General features: G+C 50.0%; 13 protein-coding genes across 13 annotated transcripts; 5 read left to right on the top strand and 8 right to left on the bottom strand.

Moving 5' to 3' along the window:
• Nucleotides 1-1,006: 1,006 nt before the first annotated feature.
• GL50803_0010744 (Kinase, NEK) lies at nucleotides 1,007-4,369 on the bottom strand (the record flags this gene model as incomplete). Its single annotated transcript, XM_001704735.1, has 1 exon — nucleotides 1,007-4,369. The coding sequence occupies one exon, from the start codon at nucleotides 4,367-4,369 to the stop codon at nucleotides 1,007-1,009; it is 3,363 nt and encodes a 1,120-aa protein (XP_001704787.1).
• Nucleotides 4,370-4,611: 242 nt separating this feature from the next.
• On the bottom strand, nucleotides 4,612-8,316 carry GL50803_0017558 (Kinase, CMGC DYRK; the record flags this gene model as incomplete). Its single annotated transcript, XM_001704736.1, has 1 exon — nucleotides 4,612-8,316. One exon carries the CDS (start codon nucleotides 8,314-8,316, stop codon nucleotides 4,612-4,614), a length of 3,705 nt encoding a protein of 1,234 aa, XP_001704788.1.
• Nucleotides 8,317-8,366: 50 nt separating this feature from the next.
• Nucleotides 8,367-9,083, top strand: GL50803_0017559 (uncharacterized protein; the record flags this gene model as incomplete). The annotated part of the gene is made up of 1 exon (XM_001704737.1): nucleotides 8,367-9,083. One exon carries the CDS (start codon nucleotides 8,367-8,369, stop codon nucleotides 9,081-9,083), a length of 717 nt encoding a protein of 238 aa, XP_001704789.1.
• Nucleotides 9,078-10,784, bottom strand: GL50803_0015276 (putative Glucosamine-6-phosphate deaminase; the record flags this gene model as incomplete). The annotated part of the gene is made up of 1 exon (XM_001704738.1): nucleotides 9,078-10,784. One exon carries the CDS (start codon nucleotides 10,782-10,784, stop codon nucleotides 9,078-9,080), a length of 1,707 nt encoding a protein of 568 aa, XP_001704790.1.
• Nucleotides 10,785-10,830: 46 nt separating this feature from the next.
• Nucleotides 10,831-12,690, bottom strand: GL50803_0017560 (Kinase, NEK; the record flags this gene model as incomplete). The annotated part of the gene is made up of 1 exon (XM_001704739.1): nucleotides 10,831-12,690. One exon carries the CDS (start codon nucleotides 12,688-12,690, stop codon nucleotides 10,831-10,833), a length of 1,860 nt encoding a protein of 619 aa, XP_001704791.1.
• Nucleotides 12,691-12,774: 84 nt separating this feature from the next.
• GL50803_0017561 (putative GTPase activating protein for Arf) lies at nucleotides 12,775-13,719 on the bottom strand (the record flags this gene model as incomplete). The annotated part of the gene is made up of 1 exon (XM_001704740.1): nucleotides 12,775-13,719. One exon carries the CDS (start codon nucleotides 13,717-13,719, stop codon nucleotides 12,775-12,777), a length of 945 nt encoding a protein of 314 aa, XP_001704792.1.
• A 57-nt stretch (nucleotides 13,720-13,776) lies between these two features.
• GL50803_0012853 (Molybdopterin biosynthesis MoeB protein) lies at nucleotides 13,777-14,586 on the top strand (the record flags this gene model as incomplete). The annotated part of the gene is made up of 1 exon (XM_001704741.2): nucleotides 13,777-14,586. The coding sequence occupies one exon, from the start codon at nucleotides 13,777-13,779 to the stop codon at nucleotides 14,584-14,586; it is 810 nt and encodes a 269-aa protein (XP_001704793.2).
• Nucleotides 14,587-14,592: 6 nt separating this feature from the next.
• On the bottom strand, nucleotides 14,593-14,877 carry GL50803_001937 (uncharacterized protein; the record flags this gene model as incomplete). Its single annotated transcript, XM_001704743.1, has 1 exon — nucleotides 14,593-14,877. The coding sequence occupies one exon, from the start codon at nucleotides 14,875-14,877 to the stop codon at nucleotides 14,593-14,595; it is 285 nt and encodes a 94-aa protein (XP_001704795.1).
• Nucleotides 14,878-14,915: 38 nt separating this feature from the next.
• Nucleotides 14,916-16,157, top strand: GL50803_0017562 (Ankyrin repeat protein 1; the record flags this gene model as incomplete). The annotated part of the gene is made up of 1 exon (XM_001704745.1): nucleotides 14,916-16,157. The coding sequence occupies one exon, from the start codon at nucleotides 14,916-14,918 to the stop codon at nucleotides 16,155-16,157; it is 1,242 nt and encodes a 413-aa protein (XP_001704797.1).
• Nucleotides 16,158-16,181: 24 nt separating this feature from the next.
• Nucleotides 16,182-17,378, top strand: GL50803_0012885 (UBA-like domain-containing protein; the record flags this gene model as incomplete). Its single annotated transcript, XM_001704746.1, has 1 exon — nucleotides 16,182-17,378. The coding sequence occupies one exon, from the start codon at nucleotides 16,182-16,184 to the stop codon at nucleotides 17,376-17,378; it is 1,197 nt and encodes a 398-aa protein (XP_001704798.1).
• A 68-nt stretch (nucleotides 17,379-17,446) lies between these two features.
• GL50803_0017563 (Kinase, CMGC MAPK) lies at nucleotides 17,447-18,604 on the bottom strand (the record flags this gene model as incomplete). The annotated part of the gene is made up of 1 exon (XM_001704748.1): nucleotides 17,447-18,604. One exon carries the CDS (start codon nucleotides 18,602-18,604, stop codon nucleotides 17,447-17,449), a length of 1,158 nt encoding a protein of 385 aa, XP_001704800.1.
• A 197-nt stretch (nucleotides 18,605-18,801) lies between these two features.
• On the top strand, nucleotides 18,802-26,385 carry GL50803_0013708 (E3 ubiquitin-protein ligase; the record flags this gene model as incomplete). Its single annotated transcript, XM_001704749.1, has 1 exon — nucleotides 18,802-26,385. The coding sequence occupies one exon, from the start codon at nucleotides 18,802-18,804 to the stop codon at nucleotides 26,383-26,385; it is 7,584 nt and encodes a 2,527-aa protein (XP_001704801.1).
• A 21-nt stretch (nucleotides 26,386-26,406) lies between these two features.
• On the bottom strand, nucleotides 26,407-27,321 carry GL50803_004711 (uncharacterized protein; the record flags this gene model as incomplete). The annotated part of the gene is made up of 1 exon (XM_001704753.1): nucleotides 26,407-27,321. The coding sequence occupies one exon, from the start codon at nucleotides 27,319-27,321 to the stop codon at nucleotides 26,407-26,409; it is 915 nt and encodes a 304-aa protein (XP_001704805.1).
• Between the last annotated feature and the right edge of the window lie 50 nt (nucleotides 27,322-27,371).

Here is a 27,371-nt window from a genome sequence, read left to right as displayed (position 1 = left end):
ATCGCTCCTGGTGCTTTGGATGACGCCTCGACAGACCGAAGCATCACCCCAAGCACACCATGTGATGCGAGGATGGATGGAGCCCACACGTCACTGAGCCAGACACACTGCACAGGGTGAGCGTCGACATGATCTCGTGCTGGGTGACGGAGCACCTGCAAGAGCGCACTGCGATCCATGAGCAGAGGGGTGGGCCTCTCCCCCGACACAACGCATGGGAGTACTCCATCGGCATCCACGAACGCGTACTACAACTCCGAGATAGAGGTGCATGGGGAGCGCACCCTTGATAATGGAACAGATAGTGCCCTCCATGAGGAGACGAAGAGGCACCCCGAGGAACGGGGTGGATACCCGGGGTCGTGGGGCGCGATCTTCGTCACGGAACACCAGGGCCACGTGGAGGCCAGATCGCCGCAGATGATACAAAGCCCGAGACAGCAGGTGCCCACCTAGGCGTCAGACAGTAGATTGCCAAGGGAAGGGAGGAACCCTCAGAAAGCACTGCGAGGAACAGCACCGGCTTTCAAGGGAGAGGGAACATAAGGCCTTCTCCCACCAGAATTCGAGGGCATTCGATCTCAAATTCTAGATCTGGATCTCGACTGGTGAGTGAGTGAGTGAGAGGTTTGCCAGCCCAGTGCGGTGATAGCTTGCACGAGGGAATTTACTCGGGCAGCGTCCTCGTTAATACGTACTCCAATACGACGAAGGATAACCGACAGACAAACAAGGACGTGGTCTCGACGCTGGCGAGTCTATTCATAAGCGATAAGATACGGTTCCCCTGTCTGTTTCCATCTGCAACGCGGGTAGATCTGAGCGATTCTAGAAGAGGGTATGAGAGCAGCATAGAGCCAAAGGAGTACCAGCTAGCCGTCGAAATCATGTAGCACTGCATCGAGAGAGCCATTCAAAGGACAATGCGGATAACGAGTTTGATTTCTCTGAGAGTGAGATGGCTCTCCTCGAAGTAGAGTAAAGGTCAAAAGCTAAAGCGAAACAGCTACTGTGCATACGTAGATAGAATGGGTAGCATCTCTTCTCTCCCAGAACTTCTTGCCAAATCCAACGCAGTTTGGCCAGCGTTATTTGAAAGATGCCACTCGTGGACCGCTAGTATCTCAACAACATCTTGGCATCCCTCTGCTACTGCTACCATCAGAGCCGTGTTTCCATCTGCATCCTGAAGGCACTTTTCGTACTCTACAAGAACCTGTACAACGTCTGGGTATCCGCCCTTAGCGGCCTCCATAAGGGCTGTCTGGCCATTGCTACTTTGGATCCCGTGTTCTATGTTTGCAAGTATACGTGCAGATTCCAGGCTGCCATTTCTTCCTGCAAGCATGAGAGCAGTGCATCCGTCTATGTCCACGTGTTTTGCTTCGTCATCTATCAAAGGCACCAAAACCTCGGGCCAGTCGTTTTCGGCAGCAATCATCAACGCAGTACGGCCTCTTTTGTCTGTTCTTCCTACCTGATCGAGGTGTTGATTCACAAGTCCTAAGTCTCCTATGGCTGCCCCGATCATCAACTCGGTCCAGCTCTCGCTGGCTTGCAGCTCCTCTGGGCAGGTCATGAGGAGCCTTGTAGCTTCAGCATGAGAATTATTCGCGGCTAGCATAAGAGCTGTCCATCCATCTTTCTTCTGCATTCCTTTTTCATGCGGAAGAAGCAACTTTAACGGCTCAACGTGCCCCTGAACGGCAGCACACATCAGGGCTGTCCAGCCATCCTCGTCCTGCATTGCTTCCTCGTACTTCAGAAGAATATTCACGATCTCTGGATAGTTGGTCCACGCAGCAGTCATGGTGGCCGTCCGAGCACTGCTATCTGTTAGCGCTCTCTCTGAATCGAGGAGGATTGTGGCGACCTCATAGCTCCCATTCTGAGCAGCGAGCATCAGCGCAGTTCGACCAGAAGACGTCCGTATGCACCTTTCTTTACCTACCAAAATCGCCGCTGCCTCGGCATTATTGATGCACGCAGCAACCATGAGCGCAGTCCATCCATCAATGTCCTGAACCCCATGCTCACGCTCTGCAAGTATTTTAACAGAAGCTGTATGTCCGTTGGCGACGGCTCCCATAAGCGCAGTTCGATAACATAGTGTTTGACCGCCCAGCGCCTCCTCCCCGACAGTCTGCAGTTTCCCTTGATAAGGTATAAGGAGGGAAACCATGTCTGTGTCTCCTCTATCTGCAGCGCGCATCAGTGCTGTTCGGCCCAACTCATCTGTTGGGCGTTCAATCGGCAGCAGGATTCTAATTGCGTCAGAATATCCCGATTGAAGAGCATACTCTAAAGCGGTGTGATTACCATTGTCTGGAATTAGGCCCTCAGATTTTGCAAGTATTTGTACTGCGTCTGTATTCTTCTTATCGATTGCATACAATAACGCTGTCCATCCCTCTTTGCTTTTAAGCCCGGACTCGTGATCGTGGAGAACTTCTACTATGTCTGTGTAATTATTCCAAACAGCATACATCATGGAGGAAAGCCCATTATTGTCCTGGATTCCCTTCTCCTGCCCAACTAAAAGCCGGACCGCTTCCGTATGTCCGTTTTCAGCTGCCCGCATAAGGGCGCTGCGTCCGTCTTTGTTGACGGCCCGCTTCTCGGTGTCCATAAGGATCTGCACTACGTCCGAATGACCATTATAGGCTGCATACATAAGAGCAGTCCAGCCATCGGCAGAGCTCATTCCCCCCTCATACGGTAAGAGCAAGGCCACGATTTCTGAATGACCGCTCCATGCAGAATACATGAGCGCGGTGAGGCCATGCTTATCATGGATTTTCGCCTCGAGCTGTAAGAGAAGCCTGATAAGCTTTTTGTATCCCTTTTCTGCAGCTCGCATAAGAGCCGTCCACCCATTGGAGTTCTGCAAGGCTTTTTCAGTGTTAAGAAGCAATTGTGCTATATCCACTTGGTTGCTTTCAGCTGCATACATCAGGGCCGACCAGCCTTCCTCGGTCTGAATACCATGCTCTTTCTCGACAAGGATCCGGGCAGCTTCAGTGTGTCCATTGCACGTTGCTAACATCAGGGCTGTCAAGCCATCTTTTTCTTTCATCCCGCCCTCATAGTCCAGAAGAGCTCGTACAGCTTCTAGATGGCCATTGACTGCGGCTCCCATGAGGGCTGTTCGATTTTGAACAGCGTATCCGGCAAGAGTTTCACCCAAGGATGTTTGTTTCCTGGACTGGAATGGTATCAGCAGTCGCACCATCTCTGCGTCTCCCTTGTCTGCTGCGCGCATCAGAGCTGTGCGTCCTATTTCGTCAGTAGGGTCTAGAGCATTCAAAAGTAGTACCCCTATATCGTGAGCAGCCTGAACCTCCGTGCAAGACATAATCACTCGCAGATCCACTTGATCCCCGCTAAGCTTTTGTGAATTGGATAGTAGACGGTTAACAGCGTCGATATCTTCACTACGCACAGCAGTCAAAAGCTCGTTCAGTAGGCCATTCTGCACACACTGGTTACTACTGGCCTTGTCAGGCGAAGTGGTGGAACTAGTTAGGAGCTTAGCCACGTGCTTATTAGATCGCAATAGGTTAACCAGTTCGGGGGCAGTAATTCGGTGTTCTTCTGTCACCACCAGGAGGCGCTCAATAATCTTCTTGATCTCTTTGTCTCTCACCAGGATTAAATCTGGCTTCCAGTCCTGCACAAAGACTAGCCTAGGATCTGTCGTTCTTCGAAAGTTGGGTCTAATTCCCGTTGCTAGCTCATAAGTTATTACCCCAAGGCTCCACATAACTGATGCAGCAGAGCATCTATTGTGTATCAAAATTTCTGGGGCAGAATAGAAACACGTGTCAGTCTGCTCATGCTCGATACAGATACCAATCGCGGAAATCAAAAAGCGGCAGCCATTGCATCCAACAAATACATTGCTCGGCTGGAGGGCTTTATACGTGACCTTAGAGGTCTTTATGGTATCTCCGCTAGCAGTCGCAAAACCGTGGAGATAGGTAATAGCCTCAGCGATTTGGAGGATGGCCAGCAAGACAGTGTCAGATGGGATCTTACGCTTGGAGTCCTTGGCTTCCTTGATAAGCGTTTCAAGGGTGCATGGTGGTCTCTCCATTGAAGCATAAATAACGCTGCTTGTCTCAAAAATAGACTCTATGGGAATAATGTTAGGATGACTAAGTGTGGTAGCTAAGTGGAGGATCCGACGGATGGACGTTTTTTCCGATTCCTGCAAGACGTCCAGTCGGACTTCTTCAGTGATGTGCCCCGGGGAGTTTGTTAAAGTTCGCACCTGTCCCAGATATCCGCTGCCAACAACTGGGCCCAGCTCCGGGCGTGGATCCCGTGCAGAAGGCCGTGGTGCCTGGCACGCCACACAGTGGTTCATATAATTCTTGCGGAATTTACTCGCTTAAGCTAAAGTCCCGTACTAGATTTCGAGTTTGAGTAATCGTTCAGTTAGAGTAAAGCGTTGTTGCGATTCATGGTACTTTTGCTCAATAGATTACTGCACCGGCTCTGTACCCCTTTCTTACTGATCGCCAAGTTCTAATGGAATCTTTGCCAACCCGGTCCAGGAGGCCCCTCGACGCTTGAACCATGGAGAGAAACAGGCATGCATGTTTACACTTACAATAGAAGATCAGCTCCCTTTATGAACGGATGCTCAAGGAGCATGGCTGCCGTTGGTCGCTTGATTGGGTCAACAATAAGTGCCTGCCGGCAGAAGTCAGAAAAGAGCACCTCTTCATCCGTGAGATTTGCGCACCTTTCTCCAAAGAGCCAATACTCCAAAAGACCCTGCTGTGGTGTGAAGTAGAAGTGCTGCCTGTTCTTCTCGTCATGCTCATATGGCACCAGCCCAAACGTGAGAACACGCTGACCCATGCGCCCACTCATGATCATGTCCCGGGGTATTGGGCCTATCAAGGAGCAGATGCGGCTCAGGATTGTCGCCACCGAATAGTTGGGGAAGAGTACACGGCCCGTGAGTAGCTCGCAAACCACGCACCCAAACGACCAGATGTCCGCCCGAGAGTCGTAGGGCGTTGCTAGAATAACTTCTGGCGCACGGTAGCTGCGGCTTTGGATGTAGCTGTGCATCTTGTCGAAGATAAATGAGGAGCTTCCAAAGTCAACCAGGGTGACAGACGGCTCATTGACCCCTCCGATAAAGTTCTTGTCGCCATGGAGCAAGTTCTCCGGTTTGAGATCTAAATGAGTGATTCCAAGCCTATGAATATAATCCAGAGCCTTCAGCACTTGACGCGCCATATCCCGAATAACGGGGATTGTGTAGTCGTTGGGCTGCCCCTTCTTTTCTCGCCTGTTAAAGTGAGTGTACAGGTCCTCTCCCAAGAGTGTGAACTTGAGAAGGAGATGCTCGCGGAAATAGAAATAGTCATGGATTTTTATGATGTTGATGTTATTGTTGGGGTCTATGTCTTTGAGGAGCTCAAGCAGATGGACCTCATCTATAGCCTGATCAAAGAACTCCTTCTCTTGTTTAATGATCTTCAAACAGTATGTGACATTATCTTTAAGGTCCAGACAACTAAAGACGTTACTGAACGTTGCCGAGCCAACCATCTTTAGAAGCTTGTATCTGTTTAGGATTGTCTCTCCCTCTATGAACGGAACATCAGCGTCATCGGGAGTCGTAACCTCAATGGCACCGGTGTGCAGCGGGTTATAGTAGATTGGTAGCTTGGAGCAGGCAGTTGTGTTCATTAGCGACGTCTGGTCCAATTGGCCTCGGATTACCTGGAGAATTGTCTTGTACTTGTCTTTAGCAGAGTTCTTTGCATCAGAAGCATCCAATCCGCTGACTGCTGTGTCTATTACCGCGTTGATATCACAGTACGCTGTCACAGGGAGAAGCGGGACAGACGACTGAAAGACCTTCTCATCCTTGCCTGACATCGCCGTGCCACCAGCCTCTGCAACATCCATGGATGTGACAGAAATCTCGAGGCGGAGGCAACTCTTTGTGATGTCATCTGCCATCGGCGGAACAGGGGTGTAGACAACCGCAGGGGCATCAGAGGATCCATTTTTAGAAGCCGTCTGTGTGGGTGCTCCGGTCGACAGCTGCGTCTGACTGTAGAGGCTCGTCGCCATGTTCATTGCGCTGCTAATAGAGCTAACAGCTTTACTACTCTGCGGTCGGATATGATGGGCACCGACATGCCCTAGAGCACCCACACTGCTACTATGGACATCACTGCGGTGGAGTGACCCAGTGGATTGAAGAGACTGGGCACTACTTTCAATCTGCTCGCTCAGTCCAGATGCACTTGTTGCCTTAATGAACTCATTCGTAGTCCTAATCATGGAGTCCATGGAGACACTGTTTCCTATCGAAACCTGTCCAGCTGATGCGGCAAACTGCGCTTGGTCCTCATCTCCCAGGTTTATATCCTCATACTCCTCATTGCCAGAAAGAGCCATGTCCGAGTCGAAGTCGTGATCGGATGGGTCCGTCCTCGTGTCGGAATCTCCACGTGATGAAAACTGCTCAATTCCTGTCGGAAGAGATGACGTCGATTGGCCATAATTAGAACCAGGCCGCCCAGATCCCTGCACCTGGCTGCCTGAGGGCGCTGATAGTCCATCAAACAGGTTAGATAGAATACTGCTGTATGAGAGTTCCTTAGCCCTGAGCTTCTCGGCAAAGCTACGGACGGTGGAGTCGAACTTTTGCCGCTCGTCTGCTGTTAGTGCACTCTGAAGCTTGGCTTCTATGGTTGCCTGGGGCGATGACAGATGCTCCATGATCAGATCCCGATAGTTGACGCTTTCTACTTTGGTCGTGGATGGGGTGGCATTTTGAACAACTCTGAACTTCATGGAATCCTTATTCTCTTTCGTACTGGCCTGCATTCGTGATTCTTCGGCGGAAAGAGAATGCTGGTTCCTGATTTTGGAGGCTAGAACACCCATCTTAGGTTGCACTTGAGATGGCACTTGGAGGGGGTTGGTTGAGCTGAGACCGAATATCCCCTGGCTCTCTTGAAGGGTTGATGAGAGCTGTTGCCCCATCGTTGTTTGCAGACTACTAGCTGCAGTTGGGATTGCCGCAAGGCTATTAAGTGTTGTAGTATCGCTAGTATCTTCTTCTAGAGGCCCGATACGCTTGCTGGCATTGAGGGCAGACTGAAGAAGAGTGACCGGCGCAGCAGAGGGAACCAATGCTTGGAAAGCCTGACTATATGCACGCGACTTGCGCATGAAGAAGACATTTGGATAGTGAGAGGACCGCTCCACCACATACTGTTGTTCCGGTCCGGGGTCTGGGCTCTCAGCAGAGGGTTGCGCGCGCATTGTGATTATGCGCGAACCAGCACGCTTCGAAATGGCCTTTGACTGAGGCCTGATATACCTCGCGTTTAGATCTGACGCAGCGCTGCCTATGTTGTGTTCAGAGAAATAAACGGCGCTTCCCCAATCAAATGTCCAAAGGGGCACTCCGTCGTCCGTTGGAACAGACTCCACAAGCCCCTTAAAGGACCCCAAGACATCTAGAAGCTTCACCGTTACGTCTGCTTCGGGTGCAACGCGCTGAGTAAGCAGACGAATGATGCGGCGCTTTAGCTCAATGAACTCCTTGAGAGCACGGGGGGTTATCTTTCGCGACAAAACCTGCTTCTCGCTGGCGGACATTGTCGGAACTGGCACCTTGGGATACGGATCGGCGGCCTCTGCTGCTGCAATGGTTCCACGTGTGGCTAGCCCGAGCCCCTTCTTCTCCGGGATATTGTGGGGCTCAAAGTCACGACTCTGTATTTTCTCAATCTTGTGCCCAAGGATTATCTGCCTGGCAAAGCCCGTCTCGCCCTTGTAGTAGTCCATATATGGATTCGACAGACGCGCATAGCCCATGGCCGGTGGAGAATCGGGCGCAAGGCCTTTGAGCTTCTGGTCGGCGGGGAATATACGCTTGAGATAAAGGTGTTGATAGGGCTGCTTATGGCAGACGGACATGCGGTAGCGCTTAGAGGTCACGGGCACAAGGCCCAGGTAATCTACTTTAGTGTCTATGTCCCGGAACATCTCCAGGAGGAATTCGTTCTCCAGGGCCCTTCTCCGACCAAAGAAAACGGGGTGGATAACAAACTTATCGATGGTTGAAGCCATGTTGTGCTCTTTGATCATCGCCGACCGATTGGCCAGGGTCTCCACAGTCACACACCCACGAGAAATGTTCAGGAGAAACTCCAGGTCCGTTGTGATTCGAGTTTCTCGGCGCAGAGACTCGCAGTTCTCCACATTCTCAGCCAGCTCGTTTTCTCCATGCTGACGTAGAAAGCCTGCGATGAGCGTGATCGTGTCCATTAGAGACGGGGAATTTTGTTACTAAATTTTGAATACTATATTTTTTGAACATGGACCTCTTTCACCTTAGCGATGACGAGTACATCCGCCGGTTCGACCTCGCGAAGCTCACGGAGATGTACCTCGAGAAGGTGGAATCGGCACAACCCCAGACCCAGGCAGACGCCAACGCGGCCTCGCTAGAGTTTTTTAAATCGGTGGCCACGGGATCTGCGATCAAGGGGCTTTCGTGGTCCCAGATCAAGGAAAGGGAACTCTATATGAAATGCTACATTCACCTCTTTGTTCGGGTGTGTGCAGATTTGCAGCCACACTCGAAGCAGGATTGGATGGATGCCTGTACACTTGTAGTTCATGACGTACCGTTCAAAGTGGTAGACACCGTCATAGATGCATACAACGTCAAAAAGGCCCGCTTCCGGGGTCGGGTTTGCGACGGATCGGCCTCTGGGCCGCGACAGGTTTTCGGAGAAGCCATGACGTACTCACAGAGGCTACCAGATCAAATCGTGGATAAAGCACAATGGTTCATTGCATATTTTAAGCACATCCAATCAGTTGAGTTCATTGAGCAGCTTTTCGTTAATCGCGAAGGCTCGGTCGATAAACAGAGTCTTCTGTCCGATCTTTCTTTGTTGGAAAGTAACGGTGATATATCAGGCGATAAGTTTACCGCAGTCCAGATGAAGGTGGCTGTTGATAGATTGGCTCAGTATGACTTTTGCTCCCTCGTTGCTGAACTTCTCTACCTGGTCACCGAGCTATAGCAAAACTAGACTACATGCATAGTACTCGGCTCCATGGGCTGCACTGGATATAAACTTGGAGAGCTGTGCTGCAGCCTCGGTGCACAGCTCATGCGCCCGTACATCGAAGCTGCGGGTATCTCCGCCCATAAACATAGCCTCCCCCATCTGAGAAACATGTGCCCGTATGGCACACCCTTTTTTGTAGACCTCGTCGTAAGTGCCACAGATTACTAGAGAAGCCTCTCCTAGGGTGAACCTATTCCACGAGCCTCTGTACAGCCAAATAATCGGTATGTCCGTTTGAGTGATTGCGCTGATTGTGTCTCGGACGGTCTTTACTACATTATATGGTTGAATGGCCCGGCATCGTAAGAAATTCACAGGCCCATGTATAGCAGATTGAATATCCTCTACACTCAAGTTAGAATGGACTTCCTCGTTTTGGATACGCTCCACTAGTAACGGGGCAATCGAGTTACTGTGAAGTTGCCGGTAGAGTCCTGGGTTCAATGCTTCTATGGCCTCTTTAATTATGTTATAGCACACTTCGTGTGTCTGATGAGGATCTGCGAGGTCGCCGGCCATGAAGATGTGATTGGGCTTTACCTCTGCTATGATATCCATGACAATTCGTATATCCGATTGATCATAGGTTCGCTTGGAGCGATAATTTCTATTATAAAATGGCAATCTAAGGAAATGGATATGATTGGTAGGCACCCCCAGTAGTTCGAGCGCACTTCTCGCTTCGGCCTCCCTCACCCTTGTCTTTTCTATGCAAAGATCGAGAGGATCTTCAGGAACATGCTCAAGATACATGTCTCCAACAGAGTTGTACCCTGCTACACAGTATGCGATATGCAGTATTATCTCTGGAGTGTTTAAATGCTGGAGGCCCAGACCGGCAGCGATTACGTCGTCGTCTGGATGAGGGCTGAAAAGTAGAACACGCGATCCAGTAAAGAACGACGGGTCTGTAACGCTGTATACCTGTGAAGCTATCTGGGCGAATATCTCTTTTCTGATGGCATCAGGAACCTCGAGCTTGCAGTGCATTGCCCTGGGATCTGTCAGTATCGTTCTATAGTGGTAGCTATTCTGATTTGAGGTATAACCTCTCAACGGATCCTGATCCATAGTCTGGTGCGTTAAGGTATGCTGAGAAATGAGATACTTTAAGGCTCCACAAGCGTGGATATCACAGTACAATACTTTTGGATATTTTTCCATTTTGAACTGGTCTTCCTGCCTGGCTAGCACTGCCTGATAGCAGGGTTTTTCGTGTCGCTCTCCAGAGAATACTGTGAGGATCCGTTCTGGAGCAGTTCGCAATGTTTCCAAATAAGAACTGAGCAGCCCGGGATCTACAGGAGGCTCACAAGTCAGTATATCCAGCGATAACAAGAAGATATCAATCTTCGTGTTTTCTGCATAACTCCCGAGAGAAATGTTGACACCCGGCAAGCTTTTTGTGATTTCCTCCCTCTGCTCGGATGTGTCTGGATGCACAAGTACTTTGACCCTTACATCAGGACAAGATGTTACATAGCTTCTTACAATATCCAAAAGAATTGTGTCTCCATTGATCCAGAACACTGCGCTTTCTCTGCAGAGACGCACATGCTGCAGCTTCTTCAACTGGTTCGTTATACACACAGTCAGCTCCTGCTGGGACTCGCTCACCCAGAGGGTTGTATCGCCCATAGCAAGGCTCGTCATATATTTAGTTAGGAATCACAAAAGGTAGACAGCTGATGTACTAAATCTACACTGTATACACAGCGACTATCTCCAGTAAACCTGTCAGATCTTTTTCCTTCAACAGGTCTACAAGGGGCTTAAGCGAGTTGCCAGAGATCACATAGCCGAGGAGTCTTCTGAAGGTAGTCGATATATCGTGTTGTTCAATGGCTTGAAAAAGGTCTAGCTGGTTCAGTGAAACGTCGTGCTTGACAAGAACAGATGCAACAACATAGTTCTGATTAGCGAGTGCTATATCGACGGCTGTTAAGCGATCCTGGTCCACTGAGTACAGAATACCCGCCTCTTTATAACACAGGGCAGCTGTTGCAGGCATGTTTCTCTCGGCACAAAGACGCAGGGCTGTGTTACCGAAGTCACTGGTAAGGCCCGCCTCTCGGGTAGCTAAGAACCGTGCTATTGCCAGAAAGCCATTTTCCACAGCATGAAAGAGGGCAGTCCGCGCGCTGGCGTCCCTCATTCCCTCGAATTTGTCACTGTATCTCCAGACGGCCTCTATGTCATTATGCAACGCAGCAAGCATAAGAGGTGTGTATCTGTTGTCCCCCTCAATATCTGATGATGAGATAGTAGAGTCTCCCCTCCGTGTATAACCTGCCTCCAAGTGGGCTGGGGAGGTATCAACTAGGTGTGTGTATACACGTGCTATCCCTGCCTCCCAATTCTCTGATAACACTGTGGCCAGCACATTGGCGCCTCGATAGTCTAGCAGCGCGCTTTCGTATTGCAAAAGAACACAGACAAGAGGGAGGTTTTGTGTTTCTGCTGACAGAAGTAAGGCTGTTTTGCCGAAGACATTTCTTTTCCCCAAAAGAGAAGTATCAAAGGAGAGGCCAGCAGATGACAAATCGCAGAGCTTCGTGGTATCTTCTGTGTGCTCCTGGAGCTGCATCGTGCATGGAAAAAGTGCGCTGCGCATCAATTCTGTAAAGCACAAGTAATTGCTAAATTGATCGGGGTTGTAGAAGCACAGCCCATGTGTGCTTCTAAGCATCTTCGCCATTCTGAGGTTTGAAAATGCAACAAGGTATTGATCCGTGAAGCTGGCGTGAGCGGTGAGACGCTCAATAACTGTCTGTATTCGGGGGTGCTTGCGTAGCTGACTGAGTTTTGGTCTGACTCCCGCGAGCGGTGCTAGCAGAGAAATAATCAGAGAAGCCAGTTCGCTGGAGGCATGGCTGGCAACGTCATACGACACATCAAAGTATGCCGTTTCTAACGCTTCCTGAGAGCGGATTGTTTGAAGTATAGCAGGAGGCTTGCCGGTGCAGCAAGCGTAGAGAGTAGCCCCCAAAGACCAAAGGTCCGATTGAGGAATGTAGCCCCGTCCAGCGATGACCTCCGGGGCGGTAAATTGGAGCGTTTGAATGTCCATGTTCTGGACATCCTCAGGGAGCAAGGTGCGACTGAGTCGTGGACAAGCAAGTCGAGGACCCATTTCGGTCAAGTGAATCGCCCCAGGAGAAATCCCCATATGAGTTAGCCCTTGGTCGGCCAGATGGCCAAGTGCAGTAATCGATGCGGCGGCGATCTCCCAGATCAGCTCTTCGTGAAGAACTACCCTGTCGGATGGGTTAGCGTACAAGAGATCAATTAGTAACTGAGCGGTGCAACAAGGGGCCGGTTCAACGACGCTGAAGATCCGCCTTTTTGGCTCGTGGTGCACTGCATGTATGTGAGTTGTGAACCTAGAGCGAACTGACCGAACTTGCTTAAGTATCTGCGTGCTGCTACCCGGAGAGGCCATGTAACGGGTTATGCGAACAGGTTTCCGGGTAACTCCATCGGTGCCTGCATAGGAAACCACGTCATTGCCTCGAAACAGCTCATGGTCGGCTCGGAACCGATCGATGACGGGAAGCATCCTCGATTTTTACCAAATGCTCGAGGGTAACGATCTAGCTAGAAGCACAACACACCTGTTGATTTACTTATGTCTGTGATGCTATTAAATCTTGAACTGCTGGTACATAGAGGCCGGGGTCTGCTGATATTGCTGCTGCACCGGCAGTGGCTGCACCTGCAGGGCCTGCTGCTGCGGTTGATAATATTGCTGTTGGTATTGCTGCGATGCTTGCTGTATCTGCACTTGCTGTGCCTGTTGCTGATACTGCTGATACTGCTGCATGTATTGGTTCTGCTGCTCGATTATTTTCTGGATCATCTCGTGATGGCTCTGCTGCTGCTGCGTAGCGGGCTGAAGCCCTGGTAAGGTTGATGGTGTAGCAAGCTGGCCCAGTTGATAAGGTGAAGCGACAGGGATGGCAGCCTGTTGAAGACCTCCGGACACAGAGCCAGGAGCAGGGTACTGAAGAGTTGGCTGAGGAGCGTTCTGATACGGCTGCTGGGGCGTGGAAAACAGGGTCTGCTGCAGCTGAGGCTGGAGAGTCGATTGAGACGGTAGGCCTTGAGGTTGAAGTGGTCCTGTCTGTATGGATGATGTGGACGAGACCTCTGGGAGAGAAGGGGTGGACTGCATCCCTTGCTTCTCCATAGCACCCTGCCCCGGGGGTTGGTCTGGACGGCGAGCCCACTCCTGTTTAACATACTTTCTCTCTATCCACTTACGCCTTCCTGTATCGTCGTTCTCGTCTGGCTTACTTAGACCATCAGGTAGGTTGTACAGGTATTCTGAATTAGCCGCTAAATTGCCTCGCATCCCTGCCATCTCCTCGGCAGTCCACTTGTCAAGGGTGAGCGATTTGACCTTGGAAATGTGCCGTCCTAGACTCCGATGTATTCCCGAGCACTTAATACAGACAAAGGTGCCGTGGTTAAAGCACGCCCATTTGACAGAGCGAGAGGTGCAGTCTGCACACTCCTTGTTACCGTGCTGCTTGGCCATGGCCAAAAGCTTGGCTTTGTTCGCTTCTGACTGCTGGTCGTACTGCATCCCTGTTTTTTAATCTCCTTTTAACTTCTTTTGACTCCCGCTATGACAATTAAACCTATGACAGAGGGCCCTGACCCGAGGTATGCTCGACACCGTGCACTTCACGAGATATCATCAAATGATGCACGGATACATGCAAGCACGGTTTGCGTCGTGGGGGCGGGGGGCGTTGCTTCGAGCTGTCTGCTTTACCTTGCAGCGGCGGGAGTCCGGAAGCTCATCATTGTTGACAACGATAAGGTAGACGTCACAAATCTGCAGAGGCAGGTCATCCATAACGAAGAGCGCGTCGGAATAAACAAGGCCGAGAGTGCAGAGACGGTCCTACGAGCGCTCAACAGCAACGTGAAGATAGTTGTTCGCAAAGAGAAGTTCACGCGTGAGACGGCCCCCAAGATCCTCGAAGGGCGTGTGGATTGCATTGTCGACACGACAGACACCCCCGAGGCGAGGTTCCTTGTTGCCGAGGTGGCCTACAGAAGGTCCATTCCCTTGGTGCACGCAGCAGCAGTGCGGTTCACAGTGACTCTGACGACGGTGATTCCATGGTTGAAGAAGTATCCGTGTCTCCGGTGTCTCTACAGAGCCATTCCAAGTCGCGAATTGCGACAGGTCTCTGACCGCGACGGGATATTTGGTCCTGCTGCAGGAACAGCCGGCACCCTTGCAGCATCCGAGTGCCTCAAGGTCTGCCTCTATCGAGATGACAAGAAGCTCCCAGACCTTGCCTTATGTGGTAGATTGATGATCATTCACTGTTTTGAGATGGTGTCACGGACCATCCCCTACACAAAGAAAGCAGACTGCGCTCTGTGCTGTGAGATATATGACTCGCGAAACGACCATAAGCTCCTCAAGAGCCTTTAGTGGCAGTTAACTCCTCGCCTTAATAAATCTTTTCCTTTGTCGCTTACTCATCAACACCCCGAGACATACGACGAAGACAACAAGCTCAACGACAAGGCCGAACATTAAGCCGATAGCATGGGCCTCGCGTTCCTTTTTAATCTCGTCGGGGCGTTCTTTCAGCCCCAAATCTATTTCTGGCTCAAAGTATGCACCAACATAAAACATGCAAGCGAGAAAGCCCAAGAAGATGACTCCAAAGCCGCCCGTTATAAGGCAGCACCAGTTGCAGCACGTGGCTATAAAGCTCATTTTTTGTAGGGTCCTGACTTTTAGCTAAGTTTTGTATCATGACGCCTGAGCCGCAGCATCCACTTTCACGTGTTAAGAGCCACAATGGTCCGTCGCTCTCCAAGAGAATTGCTGCAACCAAACCTAAGCGTGATGCTGCCTCGCGAGAAGCTCGTCCAAAGGAGCCGCCAAAACCTCCCCCATCAATTCCTCTAGATCATATTGACGAAGACGGAAACACAGGCCTACACAGGGCTGTCCTCCAAGAGCAATATATCTATATTTCTGACGCATCCAAGCATGCAGGCCGTCGGAACAAGGCACAAAAGACAGCACTTCATCTTGCTGCAGAAAAAGGAGACTTCACGGCAATTAGCCATCTGGTGCTGCTCACAGGCGAAACAGGAGTGCGAGTGGGGGGATCCGTAAAGTACGGAGGGTATATCGTATGGAAGCCAACGGCCTTAATGATATGTGCGCTCCTCAATCACAGCACTCAGTTGGTGCAAAACGGAGAAGAGGACATCAAGCTTCACGAGGCGCTGAAGGCACTTGTAAAGGCAGAGAGTAGAAAGCAGGATTGGTCCGGATATACTGCATTGATGTACGCATGCATTGCGGGGAACACCCATCTTGCCATGGAGCTTGCTCCAATTGAAGCGGGAATCCGGTCAAAGGGAGGCTGGAGTGCTCTTATGCTAGCCACACAGCTTGGTCGACTGCCCATAGCCGCCAAGCTTTACCATCGAGAGTACGGGCTGCAGAATGCTGGCGGTTGGACTGCCCTAATGGACGCTGCAGCCAACGGCTGCCTAGAGATAGCATACCTTCTTGCGCCGAAAGAGCGGGGTATGCGCACAAAGAAGGGCAGGACTGCTCTCATGCTGGCTGCTAGCAACGGACATGCAGATATTGCCGCTCTTTTGCTAAAGGAGGGCAACTACGAGGATTCTTCGGGATATAGTGCACTCATGTATGCCACCCAAAAGGGCCACTTGTCTCTTGTCCAGCTCCTTGGCCCTGTAGAAGGAGAGCTCTACGCGGAAAGGGCTCTCAGGCTCTTGAAAAATACAGTCACCCCAGAAGTGCGGGCTCGTTACCAGGAAGCCATGGCGAGGCGTGAACAAGGGCCTCCAGAGAGAGGCGTTTGCGAGACTTTGCCGAGTGAGGATAATATTACGCAGAACTCACCGCCCCCCTCTTCGCCCAGTGAGTGCACTGAACTAGAATTTCTTGTTACCGGGTCGAAGTATGCCATGGCTTTCTGCGAGCCCTCCACAGACATAAGCGATAATAGATAAAATCTGTCGGTGACAAAATTTAAAATGAAGCAAGCGAGTGTCCAGCAATTCATGGCCGTCACGGGGAGTGGCCATAGACAAGCAGAACAGTTTCTGGAAATGAGCGGTGGGGACGTAAACACGGCTATTATGCTCTTCTTTGACTCCGGGGTCGCTGCCAGCCCCGATCCCGTACCTGCACCCGCGCCCCGTGCACCTGCCGCAGATCCCAAGTCGCACCATAAACAATCAGCTGCAGTGCCAGAGAAGGGTTCGTCTTCTCGGCCTGGACATGCTAACCCTGCCACCCACCAAAAGCCGGCAGCCCCCGCCCATGTTCGCCCCGCTCAGCCTTCTGCCCCTATAGACAAGCATAAATCTACAAAACCTTCTGCACCCGCTCCTCCGCCTCCCCCGAGTAAGCCAACGGTTTCTGCATCAGGGGCTAAGCAAGGGACGAAGTTCAACACCATGGCTGATATACTGAATGACAAAAGCGATAGTGACCGGACTGAAAATGAGTACTTTGCAGGAAGCGGTCAGAAGATCAGAGCACCTCCCCCTCACACCATAAAAGACGTCAACAAGCAGGAGGCGGAGCAGGAGTCTGGTTGCAAGATCGTCATTGAGTTCTACTCCGACGGGCTCTTGATCAATGGCCATGAACCTTTCTATCCTTTTAACAGCAAGGAGACGGAGGCTATGCTTGATGAGATGAAAACCAAGCAGACGCTACCAAAGGCAATCTTGAGTGCTCTTCCGGAAAACGAGCGACCAAAGCCTGGCCAGCAGATCTATACGGAGATCAAGAACCATCCAGAAGCTTATAGCTCAGTGAAGCAGGCTAACGAAAGCTCTAAGAAGGTTTACACATTCGATTCGAACGAAAAGGCGCGATCTTTGGGAGATTGCAAAAAGACGGCTAAGCATTCTCAGCATGGGTCTGCCCCCGGGCCCACTTCCTCTGCTGCTACTGCCGAACCTTCCCTCGCCTTGATACCTGGGAAGCCCGTAGCCCCAGTTCGTGTTAGAGCAGACAAAGTGTACACACTACAAACAAACCCAGAGCGACACACCATTAAGGACCTTATAGATTGCCTTCGTAAGGCCGGAGTTAGCCTCCCCACGCCTTCAGAGTGCCTAGTCAAGGTGACGTCTACCTCGACAACGCTTTCAGACATCTCGATGACAATCGCCGAAGCAAAGCTTGAGCGCCAACAAATCATAATCGTCGCTAAGTGACAAGGCACATAGAACAAGAGTAAATAGCCCAGGCGTGTGCATAGCCGGACGCGGAATTCATTTACTAGTTACATCCACACAGACTCCGGGATCCCCAGGGCTTTGGCACGCTTTGCAACCTCATCTTTAAGCTCGTCTGGATGGAACTTGCGTGCTTCGTTAAGGAAGCACATCTCAAGAAGCGGCTTTGTGAGCTCGTACTTCTCGAAGAAGAGTTCAAGAGGCTGACCGGTGTAGACAGGCTCGTCAGACTCATCGTGGATTCCTTCAAAGTAGGGATGGCTGAGGCACTCGTTAACGGTGATGCGCTTCAAGGGATCCAGTGTGAGCATGCGGGTAAGGAGGTCAATGCCCGCCTCATCCAGCATGGGAAACTTCTGTGAAAGGTCCTGCGGCGCCGAGGGCTTGAGGGCGAGGACGTAGCTCTTCGCCGAGTCCGACGCAATTCTGTCTAGAAGCTCCTTCTCCGGGGTGCCCAAAACCTCGAGGATCAGGTGTAGTTGGTGGATATAATCTCTACCTGGAAACAGGGGCTTTCTGGCGATGAGCTCTGCAAAGATACAGCCCACGGAGAAAATGTCAACAGGCTTCCCATACTGCGGCCACCCCAGTATGATCTCTGGCGCGCGATACCAGCGCGTTGCGACATACTCTGTCATTTGTGTGTCGTGCTTTTCGGCATCCTTCAGCTCCTTAGTCTTTGCAGCGTGGTCGTCCACAAGTCGAGCCAGCCCCAAGTCACAAATCTCCAGGGCACAGTCAGAGTTAAGGAGAAGGTTGGAGGGTTTGAGGTCTCTGTGAACACAGTTTGCCGAGTGCAGGTACTTTAGCCCGCGCAGGAGCTGGTAGACGAAGTATTGCATATGGTCGGGGCTGAGGTCTTGCTTGGAGGAGATTATCTTGTGCATGTCGGTTTGCATAAAGTCGAACACGACGTACAAGTCGTCAAAGTTGGAGGGGTCCTCTGGGACCAGGACATCGAGAAGCTTCACGATATTTTCGTGGTCTAGCATGCGGAGAATCGTTATTTCGCGTAGTGTGCGCTTAGAGTCGACAAGATGAACAAAGAGATTAGAGATCTTCTTGATAGCCACGGTGGTGTTAGTCCTGGTGTCTACTGCTTCGGCGACAACGCCGTATGCGCCTGCCCCCAAGGCCTTTGTCACCTTGTAGTAGTCTGGGACGCAAAACCGTGTTCCCTTGATGTTGAAGACGGCCAGCGGCATTTTTTGAGAGTGATAATTTAAATCTGCTTTTGGGTTTTTTGATCTAGAAGGTCAAGGACTAGGCCGCAGTGAATATTTATGGAAGATTGTGCACGGTCATCTACTAGTGTAACAGGGGGGCCCAGGACGAAGTCTTGTTAAATAGATCAACGTGGTGAATTGCACCAGATAACCTTTAAGAAAATACATTTCCAGTGATGGACGGCGACAACCAGACTCCCCTTACCAAGAGCCCGGAGCGGTCTCTCTGGAGCATGGACAAGCTCATTGAAACGTTGAGTATTCTAACGGCACCCGAGAAAGCTTCCTCAATGTCGCTCATGGGAAAGGGAGGCATTTTTGACTTGGCCACGTCGTTTAATGTTTGGTCGACAAATCTCTTTTTATCGTCTAATCTTCGCCCAGACCAAGGTGCTGCCATTGTCTTTAATTTCTTGATCAGTCGCATTTTCAAAGAGGACTATGTCACTGGCTTAATTAGGGCCCGTGCAGCCTCCTCGAGCCCAGCTCTCCTTGGGGAGTCGGTCGACAAGGAGCTGAAAATACGCGAAGTGCTGTTTGGTTGTAGTGAGAACCCTGAGCACCACACGCCATTGTCACAGAGCCCCTGTTTAGATCTCAACGATTGTAGCAAATTCTATTATCCAGAGTCTTATATCCATTCAGAGCTCTTCATGAAGCTTCACGGAGAGGAGCTTCCGTTAAGCATTTGTGGCAAGGTCTTGAACAGTCATCTCGGCTTTAAATGTCAATACTGCACTACCGATAAGTCCTCCGTTATGTGCCTCGAATGCTTCGATGAGTCAAAGCACGTTGGGCACGAGTATCGGTGCTTCTTCAGTACGGGGCTCTGCGACTGTGGCAGCGTCGTCTCGACAGGGAAGACCGGGGTGTGCGCAAGGCATCTTGGAGACAACTACTCTAAAAATGCCCTGTCTGTCTACACGGGGATCGTCGGTTCATCGTGTGATTTAGCTATGTTGTGCAATGTCGCAGTCTTCTTGAGCGTTGCGCTTCTTCAGAGCATTATTTTTCCAATAGAAGCCTTTCTAACGAATCTTACAGCTATTGATGCGGGCGCTTTGGGTGACTCTCCCGCTATTTCTATCGCTTCGGCAAAAAGGTCTGATCTGGAGTGTTCTGTCCAATCCCTGGTTAATAATGTTTTTCACCACTTATTTATTAATGTGAAAATTGATGGCTTTTGGAGGATTCTTTCAAAGGTGCTGACTATCCCTGTCACAAACTCTACCACCGTGGGTGACATTCTGGCATATGACCCTGTTCATCAACGCTACTATCGGGATGTTATGGCGTTTGCGCAGAAATTAGTTTCTTCTCGTAGGTCTCTGATTGCCGGTATTTCTAAGCTGCGGTCAAATGCCCTTTCACTGTCTATGCTGATGGAGGACTTGGCGGAAGGACTGGTCCTTTCTGACATTATCTTTTCTTTAAGCTTATTCAAGGTTATCCTAGACAAGGAAAAGTTGTGCTTGTCTCGCACGACAACTGCCTCTGGACTGGAACATGATCAGCGCTGGCTAACTGTGGATAGTCCTGCACTCAACGACCTACTCAAGTTTATCGTGGATGGATTAATTTTTGAGCCAATCTATCGAGTCTTTCTGTGCAATATTTATCATTGGTATTACCCATATCTTTTCATTGGTGCCTTAAATAATGACATCTCTGAAGGGCCATGGGACTTGGCTGCAGACAAGCTTGCTCACGCATTTACTCATGACCCGCCCATGTTCTGCAAATATAAGCCGCGCTTTCTGCAGATTCAACGTGCATTTGCTTATGGTCCCATTTCGTTTTCTGTCGTCAACGAAGCGATAAAGCAGTTATCCTTGATATACAACGATAAGTATGCGGAGACTTTCGATGCTGCTTACCTCCATTCTTACTTACTAGAGAACTTCAAACTTCCCCACAGAGTCATTCCTCAAGACAATGTCTGGACACGAGCGCCAGTTCAGATATACACAGAGTTTAACCCCGTAGACGAGGCCTGCCATCTTATTGCAGGCTACATTCTCTCCACAGTTTATCTTTCTCTTTCGATCTCCTTTGTTCCCAATTATCTCCACAGGGAGCGTGCCTTGCTTTTTAGGGAATACATATTTAAAACTCTCCACGATAACTATATTGATTGTGGACAACTTGGTGCTGGAATGGCTTCTACTGCAGCCGAGAATGGGTCTCTGACAGATACCATTTTTAATAGCATCTTCCGTGGCCTCGATGAGTCACTTCCGTACATGTGTTGTATACCGAACGGTTTCTTGCCTATCAGCAATCTTGACAATGGCGAGTATGGCGATGACACAAGGTTTGCAATAGAAGCGCACCGAAGCTTCTTTGACGTGTACTTGTCGTCGTGTATTGGAGTCCACCATCCGATAGCATATTCTGGTAAGATGAGCAACTTTACACAATCGTCCTTCTTCCACCCGCTTCCTGCTATGGCCTTGCTGGCTGTCATTTCATCCCTAACAACTGTGGATGCTCTTCAAGTGATGTATGGAAATCATTTGGAGATGGACACTGAATTCGGAACAACGCGTTATCGAAATGTGCTGACCTATTCAGACTTTACTACCTACTTTACTTACGGGGCCTGGTTCGCGTTTACTCACGGCCCGTTTTATAATGACAATCCAATGTTTCCCAACGACACTATCTCCCGCAAGCATTGTGACGCCTTCAAGCTTGCTGAGCTTCGTGGAAAGTTTGGTCGCAATGACTCCGAGATTCAGACAGGCAATGCCTATATCCTTTCGTTTTTGCATCTTCTTTGTATGTTTATTCTTACGATAAATAATTCCGAAGCGCTATCTTTTGAGCCCTTGTTTCAGGGGGCAAAGGAAATCGAGCGGGAACAAGCTTCTGTTGAAGCCTTGAAAACAGGCTCGTCAACAGTGGAAAAATTTGATTATCATGAGCTCGACCTGGAAGTCCACATCTATCACCCCATTTTCCTTCCTCTGCACTACATCCTTGGGTATACACTTGGCGCCGTTTCTACACGAAACGCATTTGGGATATCATCTGTTGCCGTCAGTGATGTTATTGCCCAGACCATCGATCGTATTATCAGCCTGAACAATTACGTCGAAGAGCCCGTCTCCATTCTCAAGGTGCAGCTCTTTAATTTGTGCTGCCACTATAACAATGTCCTCAAGGGCTCCTCTATCTTTACAGAGTACTTAAGAGCTAGCTGTCTGACCCCTGAAGAGCAAAAGCTGGCGGTTGAAATAGGGATCTGTGACCTTGCACATGACGAGGAATACGTATCTCCGTGCCTTGTACGGCCTCGTCACACAGTCTGGAACCAATACCAAAATATCTTCTGGAATGAGGCATGCCTTCCGGGCCTCAACGTTCGAACCAGAATCGCCTTGGAGCTCGTCTTACTGCCATTCAAGACTCTAATTGCGATTGCCCTAAACTTTTCCGAGATGTTTGTGCGCTCAGGCATGGCACAGAAGTATATATTCTATGTCCTGATGAATAGCTCTAGGGCCTGTTCGGCTGATTTGCTGTCTATGGGATATGCTTGCCAAAGCGTTCTCAGATTTCTTTACGATCAGCAAGAGAGCTGTCCTGGTGGTCTGGAGGCCTTCTTCTTCATTCTGTTCAACTTGGCAGAGCGCCGCATAGCTTTAGAGAAGGACCTGGCAAAAGTCACAAATGCGCGAGCTTTAATTCTGAAGACTGCAATCAGCTTTCTATGCTTTGATTACTCTCCGCGTACCGTTGAGAATCAACTCGCTCTTCTGTATCTTCCAAGACTTGTGGATGCGTCGCCTGACGATACTGTTGTTAGCATTGTCGATAGCTGCATGAGACTAACCTTCTGGCGCGAGCCCACAGTGATGGGGACTCTTGCTCAAGTGTGCGATATTATATATCCTGCAACTGACGCTCTGAATACAGACGTCTATTCGATCACCGAGTGTGCAGCATACTATCGACTGAACAAAAAGGGGTGGGCGTATACTTCCATCTATTCTCCCACAGTCACGGGGATAGACTACGTAGACGCTTGGGAGCGATATTGTAGGGAGACCAACCAGCCGCAGGAGGACTGCTCCACCGACAGGCGAGTGCCAGTACCCGTTCCCCAATGTGTTGCTGGACTCACTGCGCTGAGCAATGATGTAGAAAAATTGGATGGCGACTATGCAGATCTTATTTCCATACACGGAAATGGACTCAGTCCAGCGCTTACTGCTGCCGTCATGAGAATTCCTTGCGTTGGCCTGTACATATGTCAGGTATTTGCTGATGCTGTACTGAGTCACTTCACGCGGACAGACGTCGAATCCTCTCTGCGACCAACAGTGGTTCTGTGCTTATGCAACACATTCTTCTTGCTTCACCACTACACTATTCGAGACGTTCCTGAACATGCTGGAGCTGGCGCTCCCTCACTAGTCGACCCCGCCGTCAAGAAGGCTGTCACTGAGACATACGATGCGCTCTATACTTATATCAAGAGCGTGCTTGATTCGGGCATCTCGCACTGCTTCTTCAACGATTCGATTATGGAATTTCTAAGGACAGTTGTGTACCGTGAAAAGTTCCAACCAGAGGTATCTCTCGTTGATTCAGAATTATCGACTACAAAGCCAATTACGAAAAAACCTAAGAGAAAGTTGGCGTTTCTGAAGGAGAAGCTTGGCCCCAGTAAGTCTGGGATCCTGATGTCGATAGATGACCTCACCAGTTTAGAGACACTAACTAGCATATCGCATGAACCTGCTAAGAATAGCAATCTTGATACTCAGCAGTTTTTCCCAGCGTCAGTAGGCAAGGTCTTATATGAGGTTGTTCAGAGCATCATAGTTAATAATGACACTCAGTGCTACAACTGCAGGCTCTTTGATGTGCCAGAACTGCCCATATGCCAGCCAGTAGCGTTCGTCCCGAACAGCCTCAACAAGCTCTACGCAAATATCCTTAAGCAAAGCCACAAGGGAGACAAGGAATTCTCGAACATATTAGAGCACCCGTGGATCAACCCAGCTCGCCAACTGTTCGACAAGGACCTGGTGTTGATAGCCTATCCGCCGCTTCCTGCAGACCAGCATCTTGAAGAGATTGCGCATCATACTAACCACATCAAGTATAAGGATGCCTTTCGAGGAGTGATCTTTTCTAAGAGCACCACACTTTCCATCTGGAACGCAATACCGCTTGTGCACAGTCTTTCTGACAAGCTCTATGACGTCCCAACGGTGAAGTATTTCATTCGCGTTGCAGGATGCAAGCATTTCTCCCACAGCAGCTGTTTGTCCTTCAATAAGATCACTTCTCTCCCTAAGACCTGCTCTATCTGCCGCCGCTTTTATAACACGTGTCTGCCCGTAGTGACCGCCTACAAGAGTCAGTCGTCAAGTCCAGAGGGGATTGCTAAGCTTAAGGAGCAGTTGCTCGAGGAGTTTCGTCTTCAATCACTCGCCATGGCCATGTGCATGAGCGTTCTTATTTACCACGGTAACGCAACCATCGCACTATCCACACAGCAGCTTTATGCAGAATTCGTCAGTGCCTCCTCGTTTTCTCTTACTGAGTCGCCAACAGCCCAGCTTTTGTTCCCAAGACGGTCTGCTAGGCATCAAGAGACGTCCCTAGCGCATTCACAAAATCTGATCTACTCTGCATGGTACATCATGTTTTCTGACCTCATTCTTTACAACACCTTCCTTACTCTCCATGGCTTCAGCATAGGGCTTCAAAGCAAGCTTTTCACGGATAGCAGACTTATGACGATGCTTGGATCCAATCTCTCGTCCCTTGGGAGCGTTGTATTGATAGCACAGATAACGCTTTCCTTTCTCATAAATAGGTATGGCCCAAACCTGTGCACTATCGCCTTTGGTCCTGCGCGCATGAGGTGCACCCATATACTACAGCAAGAGCTTTTCATGGAGCTCCACCGCTCCTTTGTCAAAGTTCTTGAAACGCTTATTGGTATCTTGAAGGATACCGAAAGGACACCAAAGACCAAGAATATGTATGGCTTTGTAGACAACATCTCAGCCGAGAGCGGCTCCACGGAAAAGGTAGTCTATTGGGCCCAGGGGAATTCCATGACTCTCACCGATAGGGAAATCTCTCAGGCGATTTTAGACCAGAACGATGGAAGGAGGGAGCTCTCTCTTAAGGCACAGTGCATAATTCCGTCAATATATAACTTTTCCCAGGTGAATTGCTACCTTGGAATCTTTCTCCAAATATCCAACCGCATCGTCGGGGTCATCGGATTTCCTCTTTTCATGCACTATCTTGGCCAGCTGCTAGCCTGTTTCGACCTTCTACACCCGGGCGAAGATGTTTTCCTGCCCTTCACTAATCTGTATGAGAACCCAGCCGTTGTGTTTGTTGCACTTTTCCTCTCCTATGAGGTCGGGCTTTTCTCAATTACAGAGCCCTCTGTTCTGATATCAGAGCAGCAATATCATAACCTTCATTCGCAGTACAACTCCTGTCCGAGCGACGCCTTGTCTTACCAATCCTACTGTCAGCGGGAAGCTCTAATGGCTCGGAGCCTTATAGTAGATCACGCACACATCTCTATGAGGCATTCGTCTGATTACGACCTGGCCCTCTTTGCAGAGAGCGTTGCAGAGGCACTGAATGAATTAACTACAAAACTGGGCTACGACGAGGAACAGACGCCTTGGAATGCGGGTCTTATTATTGAGCTATTCACCGAAATTAATGACACTCTGGGTCTAGCTTACCAGGGTTGGAAGACTACCAACTATTCACAGGACGAGATTCTTTCGAATATCTGTGCGACCATGCCAAGATTTGAGCATAGGAAGTTTGTTATTCTTGCAAAGAACGCTCTTACGGCCGCCAGGTCTATTGTCACCCCAGGAGAACTTTATCTCTTTGTTCATGCCTTCAAGGCATCCCACGTGCTTTCTGCCGTGGGAACCTTCTTCGGGAATACTGCCTCAGAGCACAACAAGGTTATTTCTTCGATCAGCTCTTTAGAAGGATACTCCCTTCACGCCCGCAGGTTTTGCATGACTCACCTCCGGAGCTTCGTGGATAGCCGCCACAGTTTTACAGTAGCCGCACCCCCGTCTTCCTATGGCCTCTACAGCATGATAGCAGGCAGGGACAGTCTCCGCATCACGCCTCTGGATTATTCCAGGCGCTACCTATACAAGGTCTTTCCGTTTTCCTACACGGCCGTTAAAGCTCTGAAAAAGTACATCACAGATAAGCACGCTTGTCCATACTGCAAATACACACCAGAGAGGTCTAAGAATGACGAGATCAATCTCATTGTGTGCATGATGTGTGGACAGTGCTTCTGTAACTTCTGCGGCCATACTCATACCAATATCAACATCCAGGAGACTCCCGATTATCTAGATATCGATAGGTTCCTTGCTCTGCACGATAGTTTGGATGTTTGGACTCCTGTTATAGACATATCGGCAAAGGCCCTCCATAAGTATAGCATTTTCATCTCCATTCTCCACCATAGCGCTGCGTGCATTCTTCCTGCCGTGTTCTATTTGCCCGCGCAGAACAAGATCCTCTGCCTCAATGGGACTGGAGTCATATGGACCCAGCCCGCTCCTATGCTGAGTAAGTACGGGGATCCTGACGTCAACATGCGGGACGGGATTCCCGTGAGGTTGGCTGAAGAGCAGGTTGGCCGGCTTTTTGCAACGGTGCTTATAAATGGGCTCTTGGATCTCCCTGTGGAGCATAACGGATTCTTCTCCATACCGTACTACCTCGGGTAGCGAGTAGAAAACCGTTTACTTTCAATAACAACTGGTCTCGACGTACTCCCGTGCCTTCAAGTTGGCTGCGGCTTGCCGTGTTGCATGGTATTCAGCCATCATAGCTGCTGTGCTCTGTGTTTGCTTACGTGCATCGATAGCAATCGGTCCCGTAATGTCGAACCTTGTTGGGGGCGCAGTATGTAAGATACTTGCCTTGTCGCTGGAGAACTTCGCCGTGTTCACATTCAAACTGGGCTTAAAGATTTCTTCTACGCTTGGGCCAGTATTATGGCGTGGCCTTGGTCCTCGCATATCTTCAGGGTATCCAGAAGATCCAAACGGATCAGAACGCTGGAATGGGGCTATCTTCTTATGCGGTATCATCGCGTCTGTGGCCGATGGCGCTGCCGAAGCGTAATGGCGCTTACTAGAACACATTACTGCCTCTTCTCCAGACTTCTGCTCGAAGGTTTTGATGCCTGTCTGATTATGCATCATGTACTCACTAGTTGTTCCTGCGCGCCCGGAACATTCCTCAGCTGTGGGGCGATGACGGCGCGGCATTGCATAGTTACACTCAGCCTGTATGTTGCCTATAGTTTCGCCTTGGGCAGAACACTTCTTTCCGGCCCTGTACTCTGGCTCGCCAGTGAAGAGTCTGGATATGGTTTTTCCAGATACTTGCAGCTTCCCGCCAATTGGCGGGTCTGACGGCTTATTAAACGTGCTGATGCTATCTTGATGGATTATCCGCCGCCCAGTTAATCTGGTATCACCGGATCTGGAGAGTGGCGGGGAGTGATGAGACGTAACAGGTACGATATCTCGAAAGCTGTGACCTGCCCTGGGGAGCCTGTCAAGACCACAGATAGGCCCCTGTGAACCTGGTTGCGCGCCCCCCTGGGCCTGCACAGGTGGGGGCCGGATAAGGTGAATCACCTTTGTCCCTTCCATTAGAGCTAAATTCCGATTTCTTCACTTTCTTTATAATGCAATTTTAAGCT

This window comes from Giardia intestinalis, chromosome 4, assembly GCF_000002435.2.
Source record: "Giardia intestinalis strain WB C6 chromosome 4, whole genome shotgun sequence".
Taxonomy (NCBI): Eukaryota; Fornicata; order Diplomonadida; family Hexamitidae; genus Giardia; species Giardia duodenalis.
Note: the sequence above shows the minus strand (reverse complement) of the source record. Positions and strands in the feature narration are given on the sequence as shown.